We start from the raw sequence: 27934 nt of genomic DNA, 5'->3' as shown, positions 1-27934 counted from the left end.
TGTCTTTTGCTCTTGGCATTTTAATTATGATGTGTCTTGGTGTGGTCCTCTTTGGGTTCCTTTTGTTTGGGGTTCTCTGAGCTTCTTGGACCTGTAAGTCTATTTCTTTCACCAGGTGGGGGAAGTTTTCTGTCATTATTTCTTCAAATAGGTTTTCAATGTCTTGCTCTCTCTCATCTTCTGGCACCCCTATAATTCTGATGTTGGTACGCTTGAAGCTGTCCCAGAGGCTCCTTACACTATCTTCGTATTTTCGGATTCTTTTTTCATTTTGCTTTTCCGGTTGGGTGTTTTTTGCTTCTTCGTATTTCAAATCTTTGACTTGATTCTTGCGCCCCTCTGGTCTGCTGTTGGGAGTCTGTATAATATTCTTTATTTCAGTCAGTGTATGCTTAATTTCTAGTTGGTCGTTTATTACAACCTCGAGGGTCTCATTAGATTTCTTGAGGGTCTCATTAAGTTTATCGGCAGTTTCTATAAAATTCTTGAAAAACCTTAAAAGTGTGGTTTCGAACTCTATGTTCAGTAGTTTGCTTTCCTCCATTTCTGTCATTTGTGTCCTTTTTCTTTTTCTCTGCATTTTTTTATGCTTCGCTGTGTCAATAGAGTGGCTTTCTGTACTAGGTGTTCTATAGGGCCCGGTGGCTCAGCCTCCCCAATTACCTGAGGTAGACACTCTTGGTGCACCCCCTTGTGGTCTTTGTGCACAGTCTTGTTGTAGTTAAGCCTTGATTGTTGAAGGTAATGCTGGGAGGGATTGACCTGCAGGCCAGTTGGCTGTGAGAATCAGCTGTGTCTGCAGTGGGAGAACTTCTGTGCTGGAGACACCCCTCCGGGGCAAGACTTGCTTCAATGGGGCTTTGGTGCTCACTGAGTCTGCCCCCTGAGTGTGTCCTTTATGAATCCGAGGAGCTGCAATCTGGATGGTCCCACTCTGACCTCTGGGCACAGTGGCTCCTGGATCTCTCAGGAGGTGCTAATCTAGCCTCTGCCTGAGGCTATCCAGCAGGAGCCAGCTGTGAAGCAATGCAAGTTGCCCTGGGGTCTTGGGCCAGCTGCAGTTTGTTAGGTAATTATCAGATTGCAAAGAGCCAGGCCTTTCATATGCAAAAGCCTCCCTGGGTTGGGCAGGGCGGTGTCCCAGGGGATCAACAGGGCAGGGCTAGCAGTTATGGCTGCTCTCAGTCCTGCCCTCAGAGGCCCTGCTTCTCAGTGTCCCAGCAATCGCTGCAAGCACCCCCGAGAGAATGCTGCCCTCAAGTTCTGACCTATGCCAGACAGTCCAGTTTCTCTCGTATGAGTCTGGGTCCCCAGAGACTCGCCCGGAAATGGAGCTCAGAGCTTGAGACTCCCGATTGAAAAAGACAACCGTGTCTTCAGCCGCCAACCCTCTCCGCATGCGCCTCTGTACCTCTGTATTTTACTTCCACACAACACCTCCTCTGAGTCTCGGTATGCTTTTCTCTTTCCTTCCAGTTGTAGAATTTCCACTCAGCCAGCCTTCCTGTGGTTCTGGATGATGTCTGTTCCGTCTTTTAGTTGTATTTTTAAAGTGGTTGTGTGAGGCAGCAGTCTCTGGTGTTTACCTATGCCGCCATCTTGGTTTCTCCGCTTATCTATTTTTTAACTTATTTATTTGGTTAATCCTCACCCAAGGATATTTTTTCCATTGATTTTCAAAATGCACCCTGACAAGGGCTGGGAAGGAATCTGCAACCCAGGGACCCATCCTGGACTGGGAATCGAACTTGTGACCCTTTGTTGTTAGCGCTGACACTCTACCACTGAGCCATACTGGCCAGGGCAAGAGTCATTATTTAGATTTTGAAAACTTTTTACTCATAATTTTCTTGGTGTAGTTTTGAATATTTGTTTATATGTTTTATTTTAGCTTATAAACTTTTAATTTTTATTTTCATTATCAATAATTGTACTGAAAGTCATAGTTAACATTTATAAAGCATTAACTATTTCCTAGACAGTGAGCTAAGAGCTTGGGTTTAGAAGCCAGCTTGGGTTTGAATTCTGGTTTACCAATTACTGCTTTGTGGGCAAGTTACATAACATATTCATGTTTTAGTTTCCTCATTTGTAAATGAAATTAGTAAATAAAATAAGGCATGTAGACTAATGCTTGGCACAAAGTAAGGACTTTATTTAAACCTTATAATTCTATGAGATAATACTATTAGCTTTGCTCATAGATTGGGATTATTTATTATGAAAAATACGTATGCCTATGTAATATATGTATGTGTATATGTTATGTACTCAGATACATTCACACACAGACACATTATCCACACAGATATATTAACACACATTTCTACATATATATGTGGCTTGGCAATTAAGTCACACAGTACACTTTCTCAATTTTCTTGGCTAAAGTATTCCTATATATTTAGATAATTTATTATTTTTTGCTCAGCCCACTTTACATTCACTTCTGATTTTGAACCTGGAGACAGACATCATGGATTTTAATTCTAACTCACTGAGAAGCTGTAATATGGTGTCTAAATCTTTGTATTTGGCAGTATATATCCTCTGAAGGAAGTAAGATCACTGCAGAAACTATGTGGGAAGAAAAGAGAAGCAGGCCTAGTGGTGGCAGATTGCAGAAAATACCATAAACAGTACATTTCATTTAAGGAAGAACTCACCTGATTGATAGCCCTGTCTACACATAAGCTAAGGAATGTGGAAAAATCAGTAGAGCACATTATGGCAGCTAGTCATATTTTAGAAGCACACAATTTTATCTATTTTGTCATGTGTGAAATTGAAATCTTTTTGTTATTTCCCCCCTGTAACAATGGAATTGGAATCATGTAGCCCAGTTTCCTTAAGGCAAATCCAACAATAGGTACTGAATAGGTGAAATAATAAAAGAGAGGAAAATAACAATTTAGCAAATACAGGTTATTTTTCTCTGGAGAATGTAGGCTTCAGAATGAGTTAGAAGATGTATGATTAACTTTTTTTCTTGTTTCAGTTCAGGTGTGCATTTCTTAGTGGGACTATCTTGCCAGGCTGAGTGCAACTACACCAGTTAGTGCTCAACAGAGGAAATAATGATTTTTGTTTTAATGCAGAAAGAAAAACTGCCTGAGAGATTAAGTTGTCCAAGAGATTCACAAATACGGCCATGTGTTCTGTTTTTTTTTTTTTTTTTTTTCCTGATTATTTAAAAGATTTATAAGGGACTTACAGCCATACACAGTTTTTACCTTATATACTCACTTTAGAATTTAGCTGCTTCCTGTGATGGTTGCTTGGAATGCTGGGCTGATGTGTGCCTGGGGTTTGGGTTGGGGTGTATTTCAGATAGATGCTATCCCTTGCACTAGCCTCTTGTCTAGTAAATCATAGGTGGAGCAGCAGATGCAGGTAGGCTTTTGTGATATTGGAGTCTGTTTTGCTTATGTTTATGTTCTATCATTAGTTTGGGGTTTAATTTATTTCATGTATTGCCTGCTAAGTTCTAGTGCCCTGAATAAGACTTGGATAAGTGATACGTATGTTGTTAATAGTTCATTGGCAGAGTGAGCATAAAACCTCCCAGTGTGGATGGACAAACTGGCTTATTGCCATTTAGTCAACTTGTTTTGGAACAAATTCAGTTACTAGTAAATCTGTCCCTTTTTCCCCCCCTTAATAAGGTTAAAATGGGCTTGCTGGTGGATTTGACAAATACTTCGAGGTTCTATGACAGAAACGACATAGAAAAAGAAGGAATCAAATATATAAAACTTCAGTGTAAAGGGTAAGTCATATATTAGGTTTCTTTAATATTGAAACCTTTTGCTGAAATGTGTAATTTCTTTTTTAAAAAAAGTGTTTTCATATTGCTAGACATGGTGAGTGCCCTACAACTGAGAATACCGAGACATTCATTCGTCTGTGTGAGCGGTTTAATGAAAGAAGCCCACCTGAACTTATAGGTATGTTTGACTTGACTTTACCACTGTTGAATAGTTTATTTGTAATTGGGTTTTCATTCTCTGTTTTGCAAGTGAGTTGATGTGAAGGTATGCTTTCCTTTTAAAGTAATCGCCAGTTAAGTAAAAGACTAAATTTTGCAGGCTATAAAATAATTGAATTTTTGTAGTTTTAATATTTTTCAAGATAAAGCCCTAATTACCCCTCTTTGCATGTACTGTTGGGAAACTCTAAACACTACATATTTATTTTTGATAATTGTGCATTTCATACCATATGTATTATACTGAATTTTTTTCCATTCAGTATTTGAGAGTGAACCATGCTGATATATGTATGTAACTGTTCGTTTTTGCCGTTGTGTAGTATTCCATCATCTGGATATACTACAGCATGTTCATTCTCCTGTTGGTATTGACAGCCAGCCGGTATGTGGCTACTGTATGGGGCTTTGCTTTGAAGAACTGTTTTGTCTAGTGGCTCCTTGCTAGCAATGGCTACATGGCCACTAGCTTCTACAATAAAGACTCCCTCATATACCCACAACTTCTTATGGCTTCTCTGTCGAATACCCAGCGTCCAAGAAGGTCCAGTCTCTGGCAGAGGGGCTCAGATCCAACATATATATGATAGATAAAAAAATTAGTATTTTTACATATAAAGAAATTTTATAATCCAATAGGCAAGAGAGGTATTCCTCAATAAAAAAATATAGGAAACAATGAAAACATGATTTTTAAAAGATGAAACACAAGTAGTCAAGAAACATGATTTTTTTTGGTTCTCATTTGTTAATAAAAGATACGAATTAAAATATATGTTACTGTTCCCCATCAAATTGGCAAAGATCTAAAAAATTATAAAGAACTGGATAAAATGGGTGCACTCATATATTGTTAATTAGAGTGTTTATTGGCACACCCTTTCTGGAGGGACAATTTGATGATGTTTCTCAATATCATTAAAAGTGTTTATACACTTTGATTCATCAAGGCCACATCTAAGACTTTATTTTAAGGAAGTCAGATATGAATACAAAGATTTATGAGAAAGGAATTTCATCACAGCTTTGTTTGTAATAAAAAAACTGGAAGCAGCTTGCATATCTCTTAAAAGCAGTCATTTACGTTGTACAGTATGCATCTGCTATTTAACAGAAGAACAATAATATGGGAATATATGATATAGCATTGTGATATGTATGTTTACATAATACACACACATGAATATGTGCAACAAGTACACATACATGCACATATATTTAGGTATATGACTAGAAGATATATAGCCTAAAGTAACACTGAGGCCTTTATTTGAATGATTAGAAACAACTGTTTTCTCATTTGAGAGCAGCCATTATAACAGTATATGCTGAATATACTTGAAGAATTCAAAGGAGGGCAGTCAAGAAGTCTTAGCACTTGGAATCAGATGTCATGATTTCAGAATTAACACATTTAGAAAAAGAAGTAAATCCTTACTATAAATTGTCTAGTTGAATTCTTGGGAGAACTGATAGGAAACATTTCTATATTGAGTATTTTACAGGTTATAAAAATTATAGAACTCTGCTACAATATATATTATATATGTTTTATATCATGGGTAGTGGTTCTGTTCATGTGGATTGAAGTGGAAGCCTTTGCTTTGGGCCTACCAAGTTTTGGAGCACAGGTTATGTTGGCAATTATTTATGATAGTAATGCTCTGAAGACAAAATGAGCTGGTTGCTGGTAACACCTTTTGAAATAAAAGGTAGTAAAGAATCAATTTAAGTGTCCCTAGGATCTGAAAGTATTGGCCTGCTTTTACAATATTTTAATTGTGTTTTAGTATCTGTGATGGAATTTTCATTAGCCTTGCACACATTCTTGCTGCAGCATACTTGTGAACAACAGTGAACATCTGTGACATGGGAAAATTAAACTCATTTATTTTTTTCAGTTTTTTTTATTTGAAGAAAAATGATCTTAAATATAATAGTTACATGCAATAAACATTAATAGCTCAAGAAAAATGATTTTAAATATGCTACATGCAATAAACCAATTATTTGAGAAAAATGGTCTTACATATAATATTACTACATGCAATGAACATTAACATTTCAAGAATAAAAGGATTTTAAGTATAATAATATTACCAAAACTGTACTAACATAGTATGATATCACAAAAGTTGTAGGAAATATTAAAAATCTGCAAATAACAGGATTACTTTTGTTATATTCTAGTAAATTTTCCCCCCCTCTGGTTCTATTTTTGTTCATCAGTTTATGTTGTTCATTATATGCCACCAATGAGTGAGATCATATAATATTTATCTTTCTCTGACTGGCTTATTTTGCTTAGCATGATGCTCTCCAGGTCCATCCTTGCTGTTGCAAATGGTAAGAGTTCCTTCTTTTTTACTGCAGCATAGTATTCCATTGTGTAGATGTACCACAGTTTTTTAATCCACTCATCTGCTGATGGGCACTAGGCTGTTTCCAAATCTTAGCTCTGGTAAATTGTGCTGCTGTGAACATAGGGGTGCATATATTTTTTCTGATTGGTGTTTCTCATTTCTTGGGATATATTCCTAGAAGTGGGATTATTGGGACAAATGGGAGTTCCATTTTTAATTTTTTTGAGAAAACTCCATACTTTTGTGAATAACTAGAAGAAGGTATATCCTGCTGCATTGTGGTGAAATGTTCTATAAATGTCTTAAATCCATCTGATCCAGTGGTTCCTTTAGAATCTCTCTTTCCTTGTTAAAGTTTTTGTCTGGAAGATCTGTCCAGGGAAGTCAGAGGGGTGTTAAAGCCCCCAACTATGATTGTATTGTTGTCTCTCCGTTAAAGTCCTCAAGAAGTTTTTTTTACATATTTAGGTGCACCTAATGTTTACCAGGGTTATATCCTCTTGTTGGATCGACCCCTTTAGTATGATATAGTGACCTTTGTTGTCTCTTGTGATGGCCTTCATTTTAAAGTCTATTTTGTCAGATATGAGTATTGCTACTCCAGCTTTTTTTTTCTTTTCCATTTGCATGGAAAATTTTTTTCCGATCCCTTCATTTTCATCCTGTGTGTGTCTTTTGTTTTGAGGGGGTTTCTTGTAGACAGGATATAGTTGGGTCATGTTTTTTTTTAATCCATTCAGCTACCCTACACCTTTTGATTGGAGCATTTAATTCATTTACATTTAGGGTTATTATTGAGAGGTACTTATTTATAGCCATTTTATTTCTGTATGGCTAGGTTTCTCTCTCTGTTTCTTCTCAGCAATCCCTTAGAGCAACCTCTTTAGCATTTCTTGTAATGCTGGCTTGGTGGTGATGAATTCCTTTTAGCCTTTTTTTGTCTGGGAAACTCTTTATTTGACCATCTATTTTGAATGATAGCCTTGCTGGATATAGTAATCTTAGTCTCAGATCCTTGCTTTCTATTATCTTGAGTACTTCATGCCATCCCCTTCTGGCCTGTAGAGTTTCTGATGAGAAATCAGGTGTCAGCTTTATGGGAACTCCTTTGTAGGTAGCAGTTTTCTTTTCTCTTGCTGCCTTTAAGATTCTCTCTTTGTCTTTAATTTTTGGCATTTTAATTATGATGTGTCTGGGTGTAGGTCTGTTTGGGTTCTTCTTGTTTGGGGTTCTCTGTGCCTCCTGAACTTTTGTGACTTTTTCCTTTACCAGGTTAGGGAAGTTTTCTACCATAATTCTTCAGACACCTTCTCTATTCCTTTCTCCCTTTCAGCCTTTTCTGACACACCTGCTATTCTAATATTGTTATGTTTCACATTGTCCCACAGCTCCCTCAAATTGTCCTCCTGTTTTTTAATTGGTTTTTCTTTTTGGTTCTCTAATTGAGTGATATTTTCAACTCTGTCTTCTAATTCACTGATTCGATCCCCAGCTTCTCCTAATCTGCTGTGTATTCCTTCCAATGTGTTCTTTATTTGTGTTATGTCATTCTTTATCTCAGACTATTCTTTTTTCATAGTTACTATATCTTTTTTTATACTATTGAGCATTTTTAACATCATTACTCTGAACTCTGTTTCAGTTAAATTTCTTATCTCTGCTTCATTTATCTCTTCTGGAGAATTCTTTAGTTCTATCATATGGTGTTTGTTTCTTTGTTTCCTCATTTTGGTTGTCTGTTTGTGTTTGTGATTATGTATTAGGTAGATCCTCTACACCTCTCAATCTCTAGTGCAGGACAGTGGTAAAGGCTGTTTCGGGCTAATTGGATCAGACAAAGACTCAAAGCCTCCAGAGACTGCCTCTTGCCTACAGACTAATAGTATTCTGACTTGAATTGCCCCCAGGCAATCGTCCTCAGGTATAGTGAGAGTTTTTTCAGAAGGATGGGCAGTGGCTTCTGATTGGAGGCTAATTTCCCTTGTGATGAAGTATTTACAACTTTAACTTCACACGCCCTTTCGAACTTGAGTGACAGCAACATAACTTACCATGTCTGAAAATGGGTTCAAATAGGAATTTTCCTACTCTGTCTACACTGGCACCAGTGAGAGCTTTATATGTATTGCATCTGTGCGAGTCAATGTTTATTTTTAAATTGTCAATGTGCGTCATATGTACTGGTTGGTTGGACAGTTGGATGGTCGTTCACTTAGCCTTTTATATATATAGACTAGAGGCCCGGTGCACAAAAATTTGTGCACTCGGGGGGAAGGGGGCGGTCCCTCAGCCCGGCCTGTGCCCTCTCGCAGTCTGGGACCCCTCAGGAGATAACGACCTGCTGGCTTAGGCCTGCTTCCGGGTGGCAGAGGGCAGGCCCAATCCCTAGGTGCAGCCCCTGGTTGGGCTCAGAGCAGGGCCGATTGGGGAGTTGGGGCGCCGCCCCCTGTTATGCACAGAGCACCCTCAGTCCCGCTCAGGGTAGGGCCGATTGGGGGGTTGGGGCATCGCCCCCTGTCACACTCAAGGCAGGGTCGATGGGGAGGTTGCAGCGCCACCCCCTGTCACGCACAGAGCAGGGCCCGTCGGGGGTTGGGGCTCCTTACGCTGTCATGCACAGAGCAGGCTCGATCAGGGGGTTGGGGAGCTCCCCCTGGTCACACACAGAGCAGGGCCCATCAGGGGGGTTGGGGAGCTCCCCCCTGTCACGCACAGAGCAGGGTTGATCAGGGGGTTGGGGAGCTCCCCCCTGTCATGCACAGAATAGGGCCCTTCCGGGGGTTGGGGAGCTCCCCCCTGTCACGCACAGAGCAGGGTTGATCAGGGGGTTGAGGACCTCCCCCCTGTCACAGAGTAGGGCCGATAGGGGTGTTGGGGCACTGCCCCCTGTCACACACAGCAGGGCGGATCAGGGGGTTGGGGCGCCGCCACTGTCACACTCAGGGCAGGGTCGATGGGGAGGTTATGGTTCTACCCCATCACATGCAGAGCAGGGCCCGTTGGGGGGGTGGGGGGGGGGTTGGGGCGCCGCACCCTGTCACACACAGAGCAACCATAAACAAAGATGGTTGTGTCAGAAAACAAAGAAAAAAGGACGATTCAAGACATTAGAGCTTGGTTGTTTAAATGTCACATAATGCTTAGAACTGAAAGCCGTGATTTAAGAGTGCAGAGGCAGGGCTCCAGATTGCAAGAAAGTGAATAAGAATAAAGTATCAATCTTTCAAAAAGTCAGGAGGAAAAATATACAACAGAAAGAAAGGTATAGTTTGGGGAGGTGGGGGGGCTTTGAAGGGGCTTTTTGGCAGAAATAGTAGTATCCTATCTAATAAAAGAGAAACATGGTAATTGGCGTATGACTGCTACCCTTCCCATTGGCTAATCAGCGAGATATGCAAATTAACTGTCAGCCAAGATGGCGGCCGGCAGCCAGGCAGCTTGAAACTAACATGAGGCTTGCTTGCTTCAGTGACGGAGGACTCCAACGTTCCCCGCCTGCCTTGCCAGCCTCTGAGCCTGCAGTCTGAAACATTGTAACAAATATAGAAGATAAACAAAACCCCAGAAACCAGCTTTCAGTGATCAGGGATCTCAGAGCTGGAGTTGATACAGTGTCTCGATTATAGAACCCAGCAGAGGCCTCAAGAGCTGGAGCCAGAGCTAAAGCTGGCCGAGAATGAAAAGAAAAAAAGGAGCAGTTGGGAGCTTCAGTCACCTGCGAGCCTGAAAACAGCCCTCAGCCCCTCACCCAGACTGGCCAGGCACCCCAGTGGGGACCCCCACCCTGAAGGGTATGTGACCAGCTGCAAACAGCCATCATCCCCTCATCCAGGCTGGCCAGGCACCCCAGTGGGGACCCCCACCCTGGTCCAGGACACCCTTCAGGGCAAACCAGCCAGCCCCACCCATGCACCAGGCCTCTATCCTATATAGTAAAAGGGTAATATGCCTCCCAGCACCAGGATCAGCGTGACAGGGGGCAGCGCCCAAACCCCCTGATCGCCCTGTGGCTGTGTGTGTGATGGGGGCGGGGCCACAACCTCCCTATCGGCCCTGCTCTGTTCCTGACAGGGGAAGGCGCCCCAACCCCCTGATCGCCCTGCGGCTCATACCCGGGTTTCTGGCTTGATACCCAGTAGGGGTTGTGCAGGAGGCAGCCGATCAATTATCCTTTTTAATCATTGATGTTTCTATCTCTCTTTCTCTCTCCCTTCCTCTCTGAAATCAATAAAAATATATTTAAAAAATAAGTAAAAAGACGTAGTCTTAAATACCTGGGTAGCCTACCATTAAACAGAAATTACAGGAAAGCCTTTTTTTTTGAGGTTTTCAGGAGAGTGAGTTAACCCTGGCAGTAAAGTTGTCATGTTGGTAATGTCCATCAACCTGTTATTATTACTTGTTCAAAGTAGTTAAAATGACTTAAAAATGCAATTATTTTTAGAATTTATGAAGCTCATTTGCAGCTTTTCAGAACATGGAGGTAGGATCACACTGATCTCAAATATGTCCTGAAAAGAGGTTTAAGAAAAAGAAAATTTTTTTCTCAGCAGGTTTTCTTCTAAAAGTTTTTTTTGAAAGATTATAACGTAATATAAAGATACAGTCAGATGGTTTCTAGAGAACTTCAAAGTAGTTTTATTTTTAGTGTATATCAGTTATTTTCTGTATTCAGTCAGGTAGGGGTGTGTGTGTGTGTGTGTGTGTGTGTGTGTGTGTGTCCCCTTAGAGTTGTGTGCTTGATGAAAATGCCCCCTTATTTAAAATGCTTGAAATCTTTGTGTTAGGAGAAGTCTTTAGATCTAGATAATTTGTAACCAATAAGTCAGTACCTTATAATAAATCAATATGTATTACATTTAAACTTCTAGCTAGTGCTATAAATTAGATTCGAAGCAACTTCAACTGACAAGTTAGTAATAATTATAAGAGAGGCTGAGTTTTTTTAAAATGTAGATATTTTATAAAATGATTGAAATGTTTTGATTGCAGATTGGAGTTTTAAAGTAAAATGTGACTTCTGAAGTGAAAAAATTTTAAAACAATGCTACTTTATTTTCTAGGTGTTCATTGTACCCATGGCTTCAATCGTACCGGTTTCCTCATATGTGCCTTTTTGGTGGAGAAAATGGATTGGAGGTATTTGTTTCTTGTAATAATGGGAGGAGACATATTTAGTAATGGATAAAAAAATTTCATTGATATCAAAAAATATGTTTTTATTGATTTTTTTTTAGAGAGAAAGGAAAGGAGAGAGAGAGAGTTAGAAACATTGATGAGAAACATCAATCGGCTGCCTCCTGCATGCTCCTTACTGGGGATTGAGCTTGCAATCTGGGCATGTACCCTGACCAGGAATGGAACCAGCATCCTCTTGGTGCATGGGACATTGCTCAGCCAACTGAGCCACACTGCCGGGCTCATTCATTTTCTTTTTAGTTTTAGTGCTTTATATTGCCAAATCTTTGGTGAAGTCATGATTAATATAATTTGATTTTTTTTTCATTTTAGTTTGGTTAATCTTTAGAATACCATTCACTGGTGTTTTTCTACTAAGTAGCACTTTAGTTGAGTGCTCATGGACCCCATATTCTATGTATTTTCTTTTCCAGATGTTTTTCTCTTATGAGACACAAATTCTTCCAATATTTTATGTTCATATTCACCTTTGGAAGTTCCTGCTGTTGTTTTTTTTAATAATTTTTAATAGTACCTTTTTATAGCTGTTAAGTACTAGGAAAAACAGAAGATTTTGTAGAGAGGTTATTTTGGGGACAGTGTTGCTATTTAAACCAATCTGCATGTTTTTATTTTAGTGAAATACCTTTTTAAATCTTGAGACATTAGAACGTTAGTTACTCAAAAATTCCTGAGAGAATGGGATATTAATTTCCTCATTTACCCGTTGAGGGTTATTATTTTGTTTACAAAGCCTTCCACACAGTAGGTCCTTCTCTGAATATAATCAGCAGAAGTACACATCAGATTGTATGTTTTATTTCCCTGTCATGCATCCTTAGTGGTTCTCTTCTGCATGCACTTCTAGGGCAGCCTTTCTGGCCTTTCAGATGTTCTGCACCAGTGATTTTCCACCTTTTCATCTCATGGCACACAAACTAATGACTAAAATTCTGCAGCACACCAACAAATATATTTTTTGCCAATCTGACAAAAAGATAGGAATAACTTTGATTCATTCACACTGAATTGCTATTGTTGTGTTGGCTGTTGTCATTTTTTAAATTTAACAATCTATGGGAAAAGATGTCTTTGTCCTGACTAAATAGGTATTTGCATGTTTTAAAAATTCTTATGGCACATGGGTTGAAAATTGCTACTCTATACAATAACCTCAGAATCCTGTGTCAGATTCAGCCTATGCTTAACCTTTCTCTGATGACTTATGCTCATATTAACTGGGTTTGTTGAAAGTTCCTTAAAAACCAGCATGCTTTTTAACTTTTATTGATACTGCTCTTCAAATTTTTTTGACATTTTTCCTTAAGAGTCAGGAAACCTCAGTCAAAGACCTCAATCTTTAAAGCTTTATTTAAATTCTTCACAGACTTAATACAGGTCTCTTCTATACACTCATTGCAATTTACTTCTAGAGTTAGGAATTATCAATGTACCTTATGTTCAAACTGTTTCAGAATGAATTTGTCCCTTAATAGATTGAATGCCTTAAGAGTGGGACTGATTTGTCCATTATAAATCATATGGTGCCTTAAATATAATAAACTAGAGGCCCAATGCACGAAATTCGTGCAAGAGTGGGCCTTCCTTTCCCCGGCTGCTGACACCAGTTTCCCTCTGGCACCCGGGACTCTGGCTTCCCTCGCAGCCCTGGCTTCATCCGGAAGGTCATCCAGAAGGACGTTTGGTCTAATTAGCATATTGTGCTTTTATTATTATAGTAAGTTTTGAAAAATCTGCATAAATGGAGAGTAGTGAGGAAATCGCATGGTATTTGTTTTCCATAGTATTGAAGCAGCAGTTGCCACTTTTGCTCAAGCAAGACCACCAGGAATTTATAAGGGTGATTATTTGAAAGAACTTTTTCGTCGCTATGGTGATATAGAGGAAGCACCAGCCCCACCTGTATTGCCAGATTGGTGTTTTGAGGATGATGAAGAGGAAGATGAGGATGAGGATGGAAAGAAGGAACCAGAACCTGGGTCAAGTGCCTCTTTTGGCAAAAGGAGAAAAGAACGGTTAAAACTGGTAATGAATAAAAATATTATAGTCTTTACCTTTTTTCTTCATCAGATTTATGAAAATCTTCATGAGATTTATGAAAATGGAATGTTGACTATTTTCTTTTACTAGATATGTGAGGTTATTTCATTCTAGTTATTTATAAAGATTCTTGATAGCCATGACTCCTTGCCTTTTCTACAAGAAAAGTTTGTTACGTAAATTCATCCTGTTTTTGTTTCTTGGGTAAACCAAGGATCTCTTATACATTGGACTCAGAATTTACTATTTCTTTGCAAAGTATTATGAAATTCCAATTAAATATTTAGTGAAAATTTTACAAATGCTTTATAAAATTATCTGTCTCTCATTCTAATCTTCATAAATGTATTTAAACTCTAATAAAACATTTTCCTTTTATTTTAAGGGTGCTATTTTCTTAGAAGGTATAACGGTTAAAGGTGTAACTCAAGTAACAACTCAACCGAAGTTAGGAGAAGTACAGCAGAAGTGTCGTCAATTCTGTGGCTGGGAAGGGTAATAAATATTTTACTGTTTTAAATAAAATTTATTCTTACTTTGCAACACTTAACATTGAAGCAAACATTAACATAGTTTCTTTGCTTCTTGAAATTTGTATTTTTACATAGAGTGCTTACAAAGATTTAAGAGTTTTTCTCAAGACAAGCAGTGTAATAGACAGTTGAGTCAAAAATTAGTTGACTCACATGTCTTTCTAAAGGATTAGAAAGTTACTATAGTACAAAATGTTTTGTATGTTTGAATCTACTGTTGCAGATTAATGTTTGGGTTGCCCTTATGGTATTAAGGGAGAAGACATAAAAATTGAATATGCCCATATTTCATTCAGTAGGATTCAGGAGAGAAGTCACTGCTCTTATCTCTTGTTCTCTGATCTTGGTCTGTGAACATTACTGTTGATTGTTGCTGTCTGATGGCGAAAATTATAATACAGCTGGGACATGATGAAACAGGACTATCAGCCTAAAAATTCCTATTATAAGTAACTTTTTGACTGGTATATACAGGTCAATCACCTAGAAATAATTTTAAATAAAAGATGAAAATGATGATGAAGAAATACTGATTTTAGTGTTGTGTTAAACCCTTGCCAGAGTCCTTTAATCTTGATCTACATTTCTCTGGTTTTGTCACTTCTGGGCATCTTTTGGGGAGAAACTTGCCAACCCTGTATAGTTATGCCAAGCTGGCAGTGTCATGATGGAGCAATATGAGGTCTAGAATAATGTAGAATAACTAAAGCAAGATTTAAACTTCTTCCTGATTTAAAAGACGTGTAAATGTACCTGTTTTACTATTTAGATCATGTGTATATTTAAAAACTAGAGGCCTGGTGCACGAAATTTGTGCAGGGCAGGGAGTGTGTGTCCCTCAGCCCAGCCTGCACCCTGTCCAACCTGGGACCCCTTGAGGGATGTCTGACTGCCTGTAGGGATCGGGCCTAAACGGGCAGTCAGACATCCCTCTCACAATCTGGGACTGCTGGCTCCCAACCGCTCGTCTGCCTGCCTGATTGCCCCTAACCGCTTCTGTCTGCCAGCCTGACCACTCCCCTGCCAGCCTGATCGATGCCTAACCGCTCTCCTGCTGGCCTGATTGCCCCTAACTGCCCTTCCCTGCTGGGCTAGTCACCCCCAACTGCCCTCCCCTGCTGGCCTGGTTGCCCCCAACTGCCCTTTCCTGTTAGCCTGGTTGCCCCCAACTGCCCTCCCCTGCTGGCCCAGTCACTCCTAACTGCCTTCCCTTGCCAGCCTGGCTGTCCCTAACTGCCCTCCCCTGCTGGCCTGGTCCCCCCCAACTGCCCTCCTCTGCAGGCCTGGTCCCCCCCAAGTGCCCTTCCCTGCCAGCCTGGTCACTCCCAATTGCCCTCCCTTGCATGCCTGGTTCCTTCCAACTGCCCTCCCCTGCAGGCCTGGTTGCCCCCACTGCTCTCCCCTGCAGGCCTGGGTCCCCCCAACTGCCCTCCCCTGCAGGCCATCTTGTGGCGGCCACCTGGTGTGTTGGAGTGATGGTCAATTTGCATATTACCACTTTATTATATAGGATTAGCTCAATAGGTATAGTAGTGGCCATTAGAATCTTGATAACTTATGTTCTAAAATGTCAAGAAAATGATAACCGTTAGTTAGTATTCTTGTGAAATCTAATATTTTTCCAATTGACATTAATCTCATGATAGGGCGAACATTGTATAAAAATGTGACTCTTGAGGTTGGTTTCAGACATGCAGTGTTTTCTGTGGATACCAGCCATAACAATAAAATGTTCTTCTTTAAGGTCTGGATTCCCTGGAGCACAGCCTGTTTCCATGGACAAGCAAAATATTAAACTTTTAGAGCAGAATCCATATAAAGTAAGCTGGAAAGCAGATGGTACTCGGTAAGTTCTGCTTCTAGAAATAGTCATACAAATAACCCTAATGCTTGAAGAAAATTGCTTTGTTGTTAGAGAAGGTTTGCACTCTGGGGAGTGTGAATTTCTGACTTGAACAACAAAATAAGGCATGTTTCAAATTTTGGATAGTTTTTCTTTTGCTAGTATTCTTAGCTATGTAATATTCTCATTCTGCTAAATTTTTGCTTTTAGAGTTCTGTTAGTTTAACATAAATCCATACCAAATTTAAGTTTGAAAGTGTTTTTCCCCTTGATAATATTGTGCTATTTGGTATATCTGGTGCCCACCTTGTCTTTAATGGTTCCTGGGAACTCCTAAAATTAACAGATGTGCCCTAGCTGATTTGGCTCAGTGGGTAGAGCATCAGCCTGAGGACTGAAGGGTTCTGGGCTCGTTTCTGGTTAAGGGCATGTACCTCAGTTGAGGGCTTGAACCCTGGTCTGGTTTGGGGCATGTGCCAGGGGTCAACCAATTGATGCTTCTCTCATATTGATGTTTCTCGCTCTGTTTCTCCCCCTCCCTTCCTTTCTAAAAGTCAGTGGAATAATATCCTCGGCTGAGCATTAATAACAACAAAACAAAAAAAATTAACAGATGTGCTGTCAGTTTATAATCTAAATATTACCAGCTCTCCTTGATTCATTCTATATTTTATTTCTTTGAATAGGTTTTTCATTTTCTTTTAATCCTTGCTAATTCTTTTTGTAATTTTATACACTCTTCAGGCTGTATTCTTACAACAAAAGCTTAGTTTCAAATTTCATATTCCTAAGTTTTAAAATATTAATATAAGTTTTGTGTTTCCTCAATAATATTTAACTCTTTCTTTCTGTTTTATAATCCATATTTTTACAGCTTTGATATCTATATGTATGTAGTAAATCTTCATTTAGCAATTGGTCATTGATAGTTGAAATAATTATTTTTCAGATATTAATGTAGGAGTCCTATTAACTTTTTCATAACAAAGAAAAATGTTTTAGAATAATTAAGAGTGCACATATATTTTAGTTTTCCGCTAGCTTTATTGAGGTATAATCGATATATCTTGGGTAATTTAAAGTGTACAATATGTTGATTTGATGTACTTATATATTGTAAAATGATTACTGTCATAGCATATGACACCTCCATCACTTAACATAATCACCATTTCTTTTTTGTGATGAGAAAATTTAAGATCTACTGTCTTAGCAAGTGTATAATACAGTATTAAAAACTATAACCACCATACTGTACATTAGATCACCAGAACTTATTTGTCTTACAACTGGAATTTTACCAACATCTCCACATTTCCATCACCCTTTCAGTCTCTGGTAACCACCATCCTAGTATCTGTTTCTATGATTTCGGCTTTTTCAGATTTCATGTATAAATGATATACAGTATTTATCTTATTAATATTTATTGTTAATGTCTGTCTAATTTATAAATTAACTTTTATCATAGGTATGTATATATAGGAAAAAAGCATAGTATATATAGGGTTTGGTAATATTTGTGGTTTCAGGCATCCACAGGGGGTCTTGGCACCTATTCCCCCCTGGATAAAAGGGGGTGCTGTATACCATGTCTTCTTTGTCTGTTTATCTGTTGATGGACATTTAGGTTGTTTTCATATCTTTGCTATTGTGAATAATGCTGCAATAAAAAAGGGGAATGTAGATATATCTTTAAGATCCTGCTTTTATATTTTAATTTTTAGATGTTATTTTGAAGATGATATAGATTGCATTTAATTTTTATGAGCAGTTTTTGAATGTCAGCGTGGCAATTATACTTTTTGTATTATTCTTTCTTCATCTACATTTAATTTGTGGTGACCTTGAAGAGTCACATGGACCTGGCAGATTTGGCTCGGTGGATAGAGCTTTGACCAAGGGTTGATGTCTCTCTGTCACATCAATGTTTTTCTCTTTCTCTGTCTTTCTCAATCCCTTCCACTCTCTCTAAAAATAATGGAAAAATATCCTCAGATGAGGATTAAAAAATAAAAAGATACATATGGAGATATGTAGAGGGGCAGATACAACTTGATTATAATAATAATGATATTTCAACATGATATACTTTCTAGTAATTATATTTTTATCAGTTGGGAATATATCATCACATTTTCTTTCATTTGTTGTAAAGTCTCTTCAACTTAGTAATTTTTAGCTTTTTAAAAATTTTATTTTGTAGATAACAAAATTCATTAAATTCAGAAAATAACAAAAAGAAGAAAATAAAAATAGTCATTTTTATCACCTAAAGATTTATCATCACTACTATCATTGTGGTATTGAGACTTTATTCTATTGGGTATAGTTATTGTTTTAATATTAATGCTTGGTGTAGTGAGTTCAAATAAAGTATGTCTTACATGTATTTTTTATATATTTACATATAGATGCTCATTTGTTCACAGTGTTTATCCATTTATATTTTTTATTGATCTTTTTTAGAGAGGAGAAGGGAGAGGGAGAGAGATAGAAACATTGATTGGCTGTCTCCTGCATGCCCCCTACTGGGGATTGAGCCTGCAACCCAGGAAGCGAACCAGTGATCTCTTGGTGCATGGGTTGATGATGCTCAACCACTGAACCACACTGGCTGGGCTGGCTGTTCACAGTATTTTGAAGTTACTTTAAAAGTGAACTAGCTTCAGAAAACTAAGATAAATGTATGATAAAAAATTCAAACAGTATAAAGAAATAAAATTAAAAATTTAAGTTTGCCTTATGTTCTTCTAGGAATATTCATTCTACATGGATGAATCTATAAGCATGGATAGATATAGTTAAAGATTCAGATATATAGGATATGAATGCCTTGCCTCTTTATGCCCTCTTTCCTGGGCATATGTATTTTTTGAAGAATAAGTAAAAATTAGCTTCATTGCTTATTTTCAGAATGTTGAAATAATATTTAATTTCAGAATCTATTAAATTGGTAGTAAGGATCAGCCTAAGTTGAGTTTTGTTGAGATGTATATTTTTAATAGATATGTAACAATGTCTTTTTTTAAATAATATATTTTTATTGATTTTAGAGAGGAAGGGAGAGGTAGAGAGAGAGAGAAACATCAATGATGAGAGAGAATCATTGATCGGCTGCCTCCTGCACACTCCACAACTGTGGATTGAGCCCACAACCCGGGCATATGCCCTTCACCGGAATTGAACCTGGGACCCTTCAATCCTCAGGCCAATGCTCTATCCACTGAGCCAAACCAGCTAGGGCTACAGTGTCTTAACAGATGGGTTTATTACCTACTTCTTTGAGTGAAGAAAGAGTGAAAAAAAAAGAAAAAGAAAAGGTAAGGAGGAAAAGTGCCTATCTCTAGGCTTTGTACTACAAAATGGCTTGGGGATTTGGGGGTGAGGCAGAGTTTTGATCTGATGAGTTTCATATTATAGATATTCTTTACTTTCTACATTGCCTTCTCCATAGTATCCAAGGCTGTGATCATGGCAAACTTTGGGCAAAATAATAAAGTCTGCAAAATTTGTCACTTGTATTTTGCCATCTTCCTTTTGTTTATTTTCCCTCCTGTGCTGTTGTATACCCCTTTTCATCTGTGTCTTAGTACTATTAGACCCTTAAATGATTAAGTGAAGTAATTTGAGCCAATATGTGTTTGACTGATAATGGAAATATCTCATTTACTACAGAACCATGCTCTACCAAAAACAAAAGGAAGACTCCAAGTATTTACTTGAATACCCACTCTGTCTTAGGGAGCTTTATTTTGGGAGTAAAACATTTATGTGAGATGTAGATTTGATTTGCTTCAAATCTAGAGATCAGTTTGGGGGAAATGGTCATTTAACAGTACTGAGTGTTCTAACCCAGGAACATGGTATTTTCCTCCACTTATTTAAGTCATTTTCAGTGTAGAGATGTGGCATGTCTTTTACTAAATTTAAAAAAAAACCTATGTTTTGATGTTGTAATTAACTGATTGTTTGCATGTGGTCCTGAAAGGAGGCTGTATAATAAACTTTGAAATTATTTTTTTGGAAAATCAAGTAGAAAATTCTAGTACCTACTAAAGTCAGAGAAGGTTCATTGCTTTGAATTTGGACATACCATCTCACCCATGGCAAATGGCTTCATACTCTAGTATGACACTTAATTATTTGTGCATGTTGATATTGTACTAGCAATCTTTCTGAACCCTCTTATAAATTCTAATAGTGTGACTATAGAATCTATTGTATTTGCTATGTAGAATATATTATCTGAAAATATTTCTATTTCTATTCAGTCATAATTAGTGTATGTATGTGTGCGTGCATACTTACATGTGTATTATAATAGGACTTCTAGACAATGAAATTATATGTTATTGGGTATTGTCATGTTTTTAACTTCAGTGGGAATGATTTTCTGTTTTAGTATTAAGTATGCTATTTGCTGTAGGTTGTATTTTTTAGAATATATTCTATTGATTTTTTAGAGAGAGGAAGGGAGAGGGATAGAGAGTTAGAAACATCGATGAGAGAGAACCATCGATCAGCTGCTTCTTGCACACTCCCTACTGGGGATGTGCCCGCAACCAGGGTACATGCCCTTGACCAGAATCGAACCTGGGACCCTTCAGTCCGCAGGCCGACGCTCTATCCACTGAGCCAAACTGGTTAGGGCTGCTGTCGGTTTTTACTATATAGCCTTTACCTGGTTAAGAAAATTGCTATCCCTGGTTTGCTAAGAATTTTTATCATCATTGAATTTTATCATGTGCATTTTACCATTTGTTGAAATAAGTCATGAGTTTTCACTATAATCAATTAATTCACTTAGTATAGTATACTGATGGTTTTCTGAAGTTGAATTATCTTTTTTCTATATGATGTTGGATTCAATGTGATACATTTTGCATTTATGTTTATAAGTGAGATTGGTCTAATTTTTGTATTATCTTTGTGTGGTTTTGATAGGAAGCTTATGCTAGTCTCTTAAAAATGAATCAGAGATCTTTCCTTTTGTTTGTGTATCTAGAACATTTATATAAGACTAGAGGCCTGGTGCACGGATTTTTGCATCCGTGGGCTCCCTCGGCCTGGCCTGCAGGGATAGGGCTGAAACAGGTTCTCTGACATCCCCTGAGGGGTCCTGGATTGGGAGAAGATGGTTCTCGGGTGATGCACCCTGGAATCTGGCTCCCCTGCTCTCTGGTTCTGGGTGCATCACCTGAGAAACACAGCTGCCAAGTCACTGCAGCTCGGCAGCTCCTGTGTTGACCGTCTGCCCCCTGGTGGTCAGTGTGCATCATAGCTACCAGTTGGACGGTCGGACAGTCACTTAGGCTTTTTTATATATATGGATAGGGAAAATCTGTTACTCTTATAAAGTTGTAAAAGGCTTAAATGAGGCAATTCATTTAAAGCAATTAGAAAACTGCTTAGCATACATTAGGCTCTGTAAAAGATAGCTACTGTTTATTTTTCTCTTCTCTCCTTTCAAGAATGCAACAAAGATATGTAACGAGTAATTGAATAAATGACTGAGTGAATGAATAAGTAAATTACTGTGGGAGGGACTAATAAAGTAAGTGATTAACTGAAAGAATACAATAGTAATCAAACATCATATAGTTTGATATATCTAGGGACTACATATAGCTTGACTCATAGAATCTAGAAAGATAATCTACACTGGTCATAGAGGAGATACAGAAGGAGGGACCTCATGGGTGTAAATGCAATACCAGGAGAAGTGATAATAAAGGTACTGTGGATACAGTTGGAATTGAACTGTCTTGCAATTCTGAAATACTGCTTTTTCGCATATTCTGTAGAATATTCTGGGTAAAGATAATTAGAACTTTTATGATAGAATTTCTCTATGTACTTAGTTTATTAGTAGATTTTGTTATGCAGTAAAAAGAAACAGTCAGCCCAGCTGGTGTGGCTAAGTGGTTGAGCATCAGCTTGTGAAACTGGAGGTCATGGTTGATTTCCCGTCAGAGCACATGCCCAGGTTGCAGACTCAATCCCTAGTAGGGGGCATGCAGTAGGCAGCTGATCAATGATTCTCTTTCATCACTGATGTTTCTATTTCTCTCTCCCTTTTCCTTCCTCTCTGAAATGAATAAAAATATATTTTTAAAAAGGAGTAAATCACCCTTCATGAAAAAAAGAAAGGATCAGTCTTCAAAATCTATTCATTCAAAATTAATTCAGCTTCCATGTGAAAGTGGTGAAGATTTAGAGCCTCGTAGAAATTTTAGAATTAATCTAATTAATCTCACAAATTGTTTTATTTTTTCTTTTTAATCTAGAGATTAGATAGTATATATTTAATTTCAGCTGTTTCTGACTCAGGTTAAAAACCAAATTATTTTTTATAACTACTATTGTAATGCAAATAGTGAAATAAGTGATAATAATTCAGACTTTGACATAGGAAAAATGGAAGGCTATAGGAATAATTTGTAATAGACAAACAAAAGCGCTGTAATGAATTGATAACCATATGAGTAAGCTCCTTTTGAGGGCTGGGAATTTTGTCTTTTTAACCACTATGTCCCCATTGCCTAGAATGGTGCCTGCCACATGGTAGGCACTCAGTAAATACTGATTCATTTGGATTAGTCATTGTAAAGCTGCAAATGTCTTTGAGTAAAATAAGTGGAGACACTTATTGTGGTTATGAAAACTTTGAAAAGTAAAAAATTACAACTCTATGTCACATTTACTTTCTAAACAAAAATATAAACCATTTAGAAAAATAAAAAACACACATAATTCAATAAAAAGGATATAGTAGGGCAGAATTTAAAGCTAGAGAGTTAATTTAAGCAAGAACTTTAGTGTGGTGAAGGCCTGGGGCGGGAGTGCGAGGTGGGAGCAGGTCAGTGGGGGGAAGAAAGGGAACATCTGTAATACTTTCAACAATACAGATAAATTAAAAAAAAGAAAAGAACTTTGGTAGGTAGGGATGATCTGTTATCTCCAAAGAGTTGTTATACAAGGATTAAATGAAGTAATTAAGAGCAATTAGCATTCAGTGGATACTCAGTAAAAGGTAGCTACTGATTTGCACCTTCGTATACTTACATTCACACACACACACACACACACACGTGTGTATATATATATAAAATACACATGAATATAGACATACCCTACTTAAAAAAACAAAAATCAAACTAAATATGCAAGGTAAATTATTTTAGTAATTGAAGAAAAGCTACTTAGGCACTTATGAAAATCTTAAGTTAAAGTCAGATTTTATAACTCATCTGTTTAAGTAAGCAAGATATATTTGTATAATGCTTCTTGGAGGGAATTGTAGACAGATTGACTCTTCCTGAATTTTGGTCCGGGAATCTCTTTTGTTCATTAATCCAGAAATTATATTGAAAACTTGTTACCTCCAGCTCTATGTCAGGTACTGAATGGATTAGTAGTGCTGAAGACAGAATCCCCAGCTTATAAGTTTTTTGTCTAATGCAGGGTTTAGCATATGTCTTCTATAAGGGGCAGATAGTAAGTATTTTAGGTTTTGTGGTCCAGGTGGTCTCTGTCTCAACTATTTAGTGCTGCCATTATAACACAAAAGCAGCTATATTCTGCTGCTCTTATATAAACAAAGGAGCATAACTGTGTTCTAATAAAACTTTATTTACAAAAACAGGTAGCAGTCAGATTTGACCCTTGGGTCATAGTTTATTAACTTATAAAGATAAGACAGTTTGTCAACTTATAAAGTTGATTGAAAACATTCTCCTTAAAAGACTGTATTTACATCTCAAATGTTTTTCTTTTCTTTATAAGAAAGGGTAAAAGTGAGCTTAAGGTAGGAAAACATAAGTTTAATATAAGACATTTTGTTTTAAAATTTACTTCAGTAAATTAAAAAGTTGAAATGTCTTTCCCTCATTGATTGTAAGTTATTGCTGATTCCTGGTGCTTTGACAGGATTTTTTTTTTTTAATTTAAGTAATTCACTAAATACATAAATTTAAGAGGTAAATTAAGCCTTTCCCCTCCTTTCATTAAATCATGCCCCATGGCTTCGTTATAACAGGCTGCTTGATTTATATAATGTTCAGGTAGTTAGTAGCTTACTTGGATCCCTTGATATGTATCTCATTAATAATGTTTGCAGCAGATACTTATTCTAATGACTGGAGCGGAATATTCAGACAGGAATAGGGTGGATAAGGTAAAGAGACGCTAGACTAGAAAAATCTTACATATTGAGGAATATTAAAGAGGTTTTAGATGTCTCTGGAATAATTTTCAGTGGAGTACAAAATCCAAACTTTTTTATGCAATTAGGAACAGAATGAGTAAGTTAAATTATGATCAATTAAGTAATGCATATACTATTTTAATTTAGACTTGTTCACTTAGTTGTTTTTCAACTCCACATGAGGGGAGAGATCAGCGCAAATATAAATTTCTATTTAGCTCTATTTTTCACAGCAAATAGTTCCTTATGGTATATAACATAAGAACCTTGACTGAATATTGGTATCAAATAACTTATTTCCTGTCTTATTATTAATTATAGCTATATTAATTATAGCTATATTAATTATAGCTATAACATCATATCTAATATTTAGAAACTCACTATTGCATAAAATTATACCTGGAAAAATATTTAGTTTTTTTTTTTTTTAGTAATAACCGTGCCTCGGATAAACCTCATTGGCAATGATACTGCCACTGTGCAAAGCTGGGAAAAAAAAAATTTAGTTTTTATACTGTTCTAGGGAGACAGAGTTTTTATAGAGACGTCTGAGGAGCCAGAATCCAGAAAATAAACTACTTGCTTCAATTATACAAGTAGATAGTAGCAAAGTAAGCAGCACAATTCCATGATACTTAAAGAACTGGTTATTTACTCACTTGTAGTCCAGTATGTGTGATTATAGCAATGGCAGGTACTAGGTTGAGTAATTCCGGGGCTAACCAGCAGACCCTGGATGACGGATGAATGGATTACTCTGACACAGCGTTTGCTGTGAAAGAGAGGGCTAAGGGACTGCCTGCTAAAGGAACCAGACAGCCTCCATCGCCTGCCTCATTAGGCTTTTATTGTAACAGCAGTTTGAGATAAAGTTTATCTTTTAGATACAATCAGTAGGGCAAGTAATTTTGGGAGGACACATGTGTTTGTAGTGTCGTTTAAGCAAGACACCCAAAGATAAGGATTCCAGTAAACACGTGGGGGTCTGCACATGCACAGACTTATTTGGAAAGGTCAAGGAATAATTAGGGGTACCGCCTTCGGCACTCCCGTTAAGTCAGAATTCTGATAAACAGGGCAGGCGACCTTCCACACACTTCCCTTTTTCTCAGAATGTCCTCCTTACAAACTTTCCATCCAAGTCTCCTGTGCTCCCCAACAGGGTAAAAGAGAGAAAACAAACCAGTTCCTCTTTGTGAATTGGTGAAACATTGCAAGAATTGTAATTGATTTTTTAAAAAAGAGTGTTTGCTTTATACAAAAGAAAATTGAAAGTAGTCAGCCATGTCAGGGGCAAATGTAAAATAAAACAACTTTTGGAATATTTCTTTTGAGATTTTCTTCTTATGAATACTGACTATTTTATAAAAATAAAATCTTTTTCACATCTTTTCACCCCTTTGATATATAAGTGCTGCCCAAATCAATTTAAGTGGTATTTAAATTTTATTTCAGACCAATGTAAATCTGAATAATCGATATGCCATTCCCCTCTCTGATGGAAGCGCACCTAAGAGGATACTCTATTTTTCATATTTAATTTGTGTGTGGCTATGAAGTTCTAAAAAGCATAACTGGTAATATTCATGCTAATTAGTACAAATGGATATATCACTTGATTTCACACTTTAAAGTCTGATAAGATATTCTCTATTCTCATTATGAATGGAGCTACTTAATGTAAAAGAAACCAAAATAACCAACAGTCTTTTTATCTACAGAACTGGTAGATTTAATGAAATTTGTTTACCAGTAGTGGAATTTAATACCTGATTTATGCAATGGATAACAATATTTCTTTTCTTTTTCTTTTTTTACAATATTTCTATGTTCCTGTTATCCTGGAGGTTTTTCAAATCCTCTTAATTAGGTCAAGATCAATGATGTCTATACCTTCCATTATTGGTAGTTGAGACTTTTCTAACTTGGACTTGATATACATTTCAGTAAAAATGTCTTTTTTTCTCTTGTGACTCTGGTCTTGTAATAATGAAGAAATGATAGTATCTTTAAAAATATTCCCCATTATAAAAGTAATGTATATTCATTGTAGAAAATTTGGAAAAAGAATATAAGGAAAAGGACAAAAATAAAAAACATTTGTAATCACCAGTTAGACTTTGATGTATATGCTTTCAGACCTTCCAGTCTATCTGTATATCTGTTTAGCTAAATGAAAGTGTATTCATTCCACAACATTTTCTTAGTGTGTACTTTGTGCTAAGTACCATTCTAAGTGCTGGAAATTATGGTGGTGCCTGCTGTATTGGATCTTCTACATAAATTGTTTAGTATCTATGATTTATAGTTTAGTAATCTATTTTTACTTAATGTATCCTCAGTATTTTCCCATTTCATTAAATATTTTCAATTAGATGACTAGACTAAAAATAATATTTCTTTATTAAGGTAATAATTGTTTATAGTTAAATGAATCAAATAATACTAGAAGCTTATAATGGAAAACACTATAACTCTTCCCTATCTCTTTTTTCTATCAGTTCTGATCCCTAAGGCAATCACTTTAACCCTTTCTATTTTTTTACTTGTTCTGTGGTTATCCCCAAATCTCTAAATAATACGTTTATATTACTGTTTATTAATCAACCTTAGGTGAGTTCCTAGTGTGCTCGTTGAGGATGCAGCTCACCAAAATGTTGTTGTCTGCCTTTTCTTCTAGTTTCTCATTATAGTTAAACTAGAGGCCTGGTGCACAAAATTCGTACATGGGTAGGGTCCCTAGGCCTGGTCAGCAATCATGGCTGATCTGTGGGGTAACCGGCGGGGCAATTGAGGGGGCCCCCCACTGGCATCTGCCTTGGCCAGCCTGGTGCCACTCGCTCGCCAGCTCTATCCCCTGCTGCTGCTGCTGGTCACCTCCCTTTGCGGGGCAACTGGTGGGGCAATTGGGGACCCTCCGCTCACACCTGCCTTGGCTGACCTGGGACCTGCAGGCTGGGGGAAGCTCCTGCATTGAGTGTCTGCCCCCTGGTGGTCAGTGCACATCATAGTGATTGGTCATTCTGCTGGTCGTTCTGCCATTCAGTCAATTTGCATATTAGGGTTTTATTATATAGGACTATTATTGTTAGTTCTTTATTGATCATGCCTGTGTATTTAATCTTCCCTTTATCCTAATAACCGCTATGTAATGTTTGTCAAGTCTTTTAAGATACGGACTTTAGAGTTCCCTCTAAAGTATTACAAATCCTTCTCCCCCATAATTTTTTCTTTCTAGAACTATTATTGGTTGTTATACCTGTTAGGTTCTTTTTAATCTCTCTGATCTTGTCTTCATACTTTTCCTTTCCTTGTCTCTTTTACAGCTTTCTGGGAAGTTTTCTCATTAAAAAAAAATGTTTTTTAATGAATTACTTATTCCTTTGTAGTTGATATTTCTGGGTTGGATCTTTGGGGTTTTGCAAAAACAGGCAGCTCTGTTTTTGGGTGTTGCTATCTCTGTGCAGTGCTTTTCCATCTATTGTTTGTTAACTAGAAATGTATTGAAATAGTTTATCTGCTGATGTTCTTCCCTCCTTTCCTTTCCTTCCCTTCATTATCTTCCTTGTGTGGTGTATCAGTTTTCTTTTGCTACTTAAGAAATTACCTCATTATCTCCCAAATTCAGCAGCTTAAAATAACATTTATTATCTCATAGTTTTGGGGAGCAATTTAGTTGGGTGCTTCTGGCTCAGTGTCTCTCATGAGGTTGCCAGCAAGCTGTTGGCCAGGGCTGCTGTCATCTCACGGCTCCAC

At 37.5% G+C, this 27934-nt stretch overlaps 1 protein-coding gene across 3 annotated transcripts in view; it reads left to right on the top strand.

Annotated features, from left to right (window-relative positions):
* The window catches only part of RNGTT (RNA guanylyltransferase and 5'-phosphatase), a 203302-nt gene that overhangs the window by 12198 nt on the left and 163170 nt on the right, over nt 1–27934 (top strand). For all 3 annotated transcript variants that reach the window (XM_081094417.1, XM_081094416.1, XM_081094418.1), the window contains exons 3-8: nt 3666–3769; nt 3859–3947; nt 11415–11490; nt 13335–13575; nt 13976–14085; nt 15868–15969. In XM_081094417.1, coding sequence (XP_080950543.1) covers nt 3666–3769; nt 3859–3947; nt 11415–11490; nt 13335–13575; nt 13976–14085; nt 15868–15969 — 722 coding nt within the window. The remainder of the gene's footprint in view (nt 1–3665; nt 3770–3858; nt 3948–11414; nt 11491–13334; nt 13576–13975; nt 14086–15867; nt 15970–27934) is intronic.

The sequence above is a fragment of the Myotis nattereri genome, assembly GCF_964212035.1.
Source record: "Myotis nattereri genome assembly, chromosome: 6".
In the NCBI taxonomy this organism is placed as follows: domain Eukaryota; kingdom Metazoa; phylum Chordata; class Mammalia; order Chiroptera; family Vespertilionidae; genus Myotis; species Myotis nattereri.
This window is presented reverse-complemented; position numbering and strand designations above follow the sequence as displayed.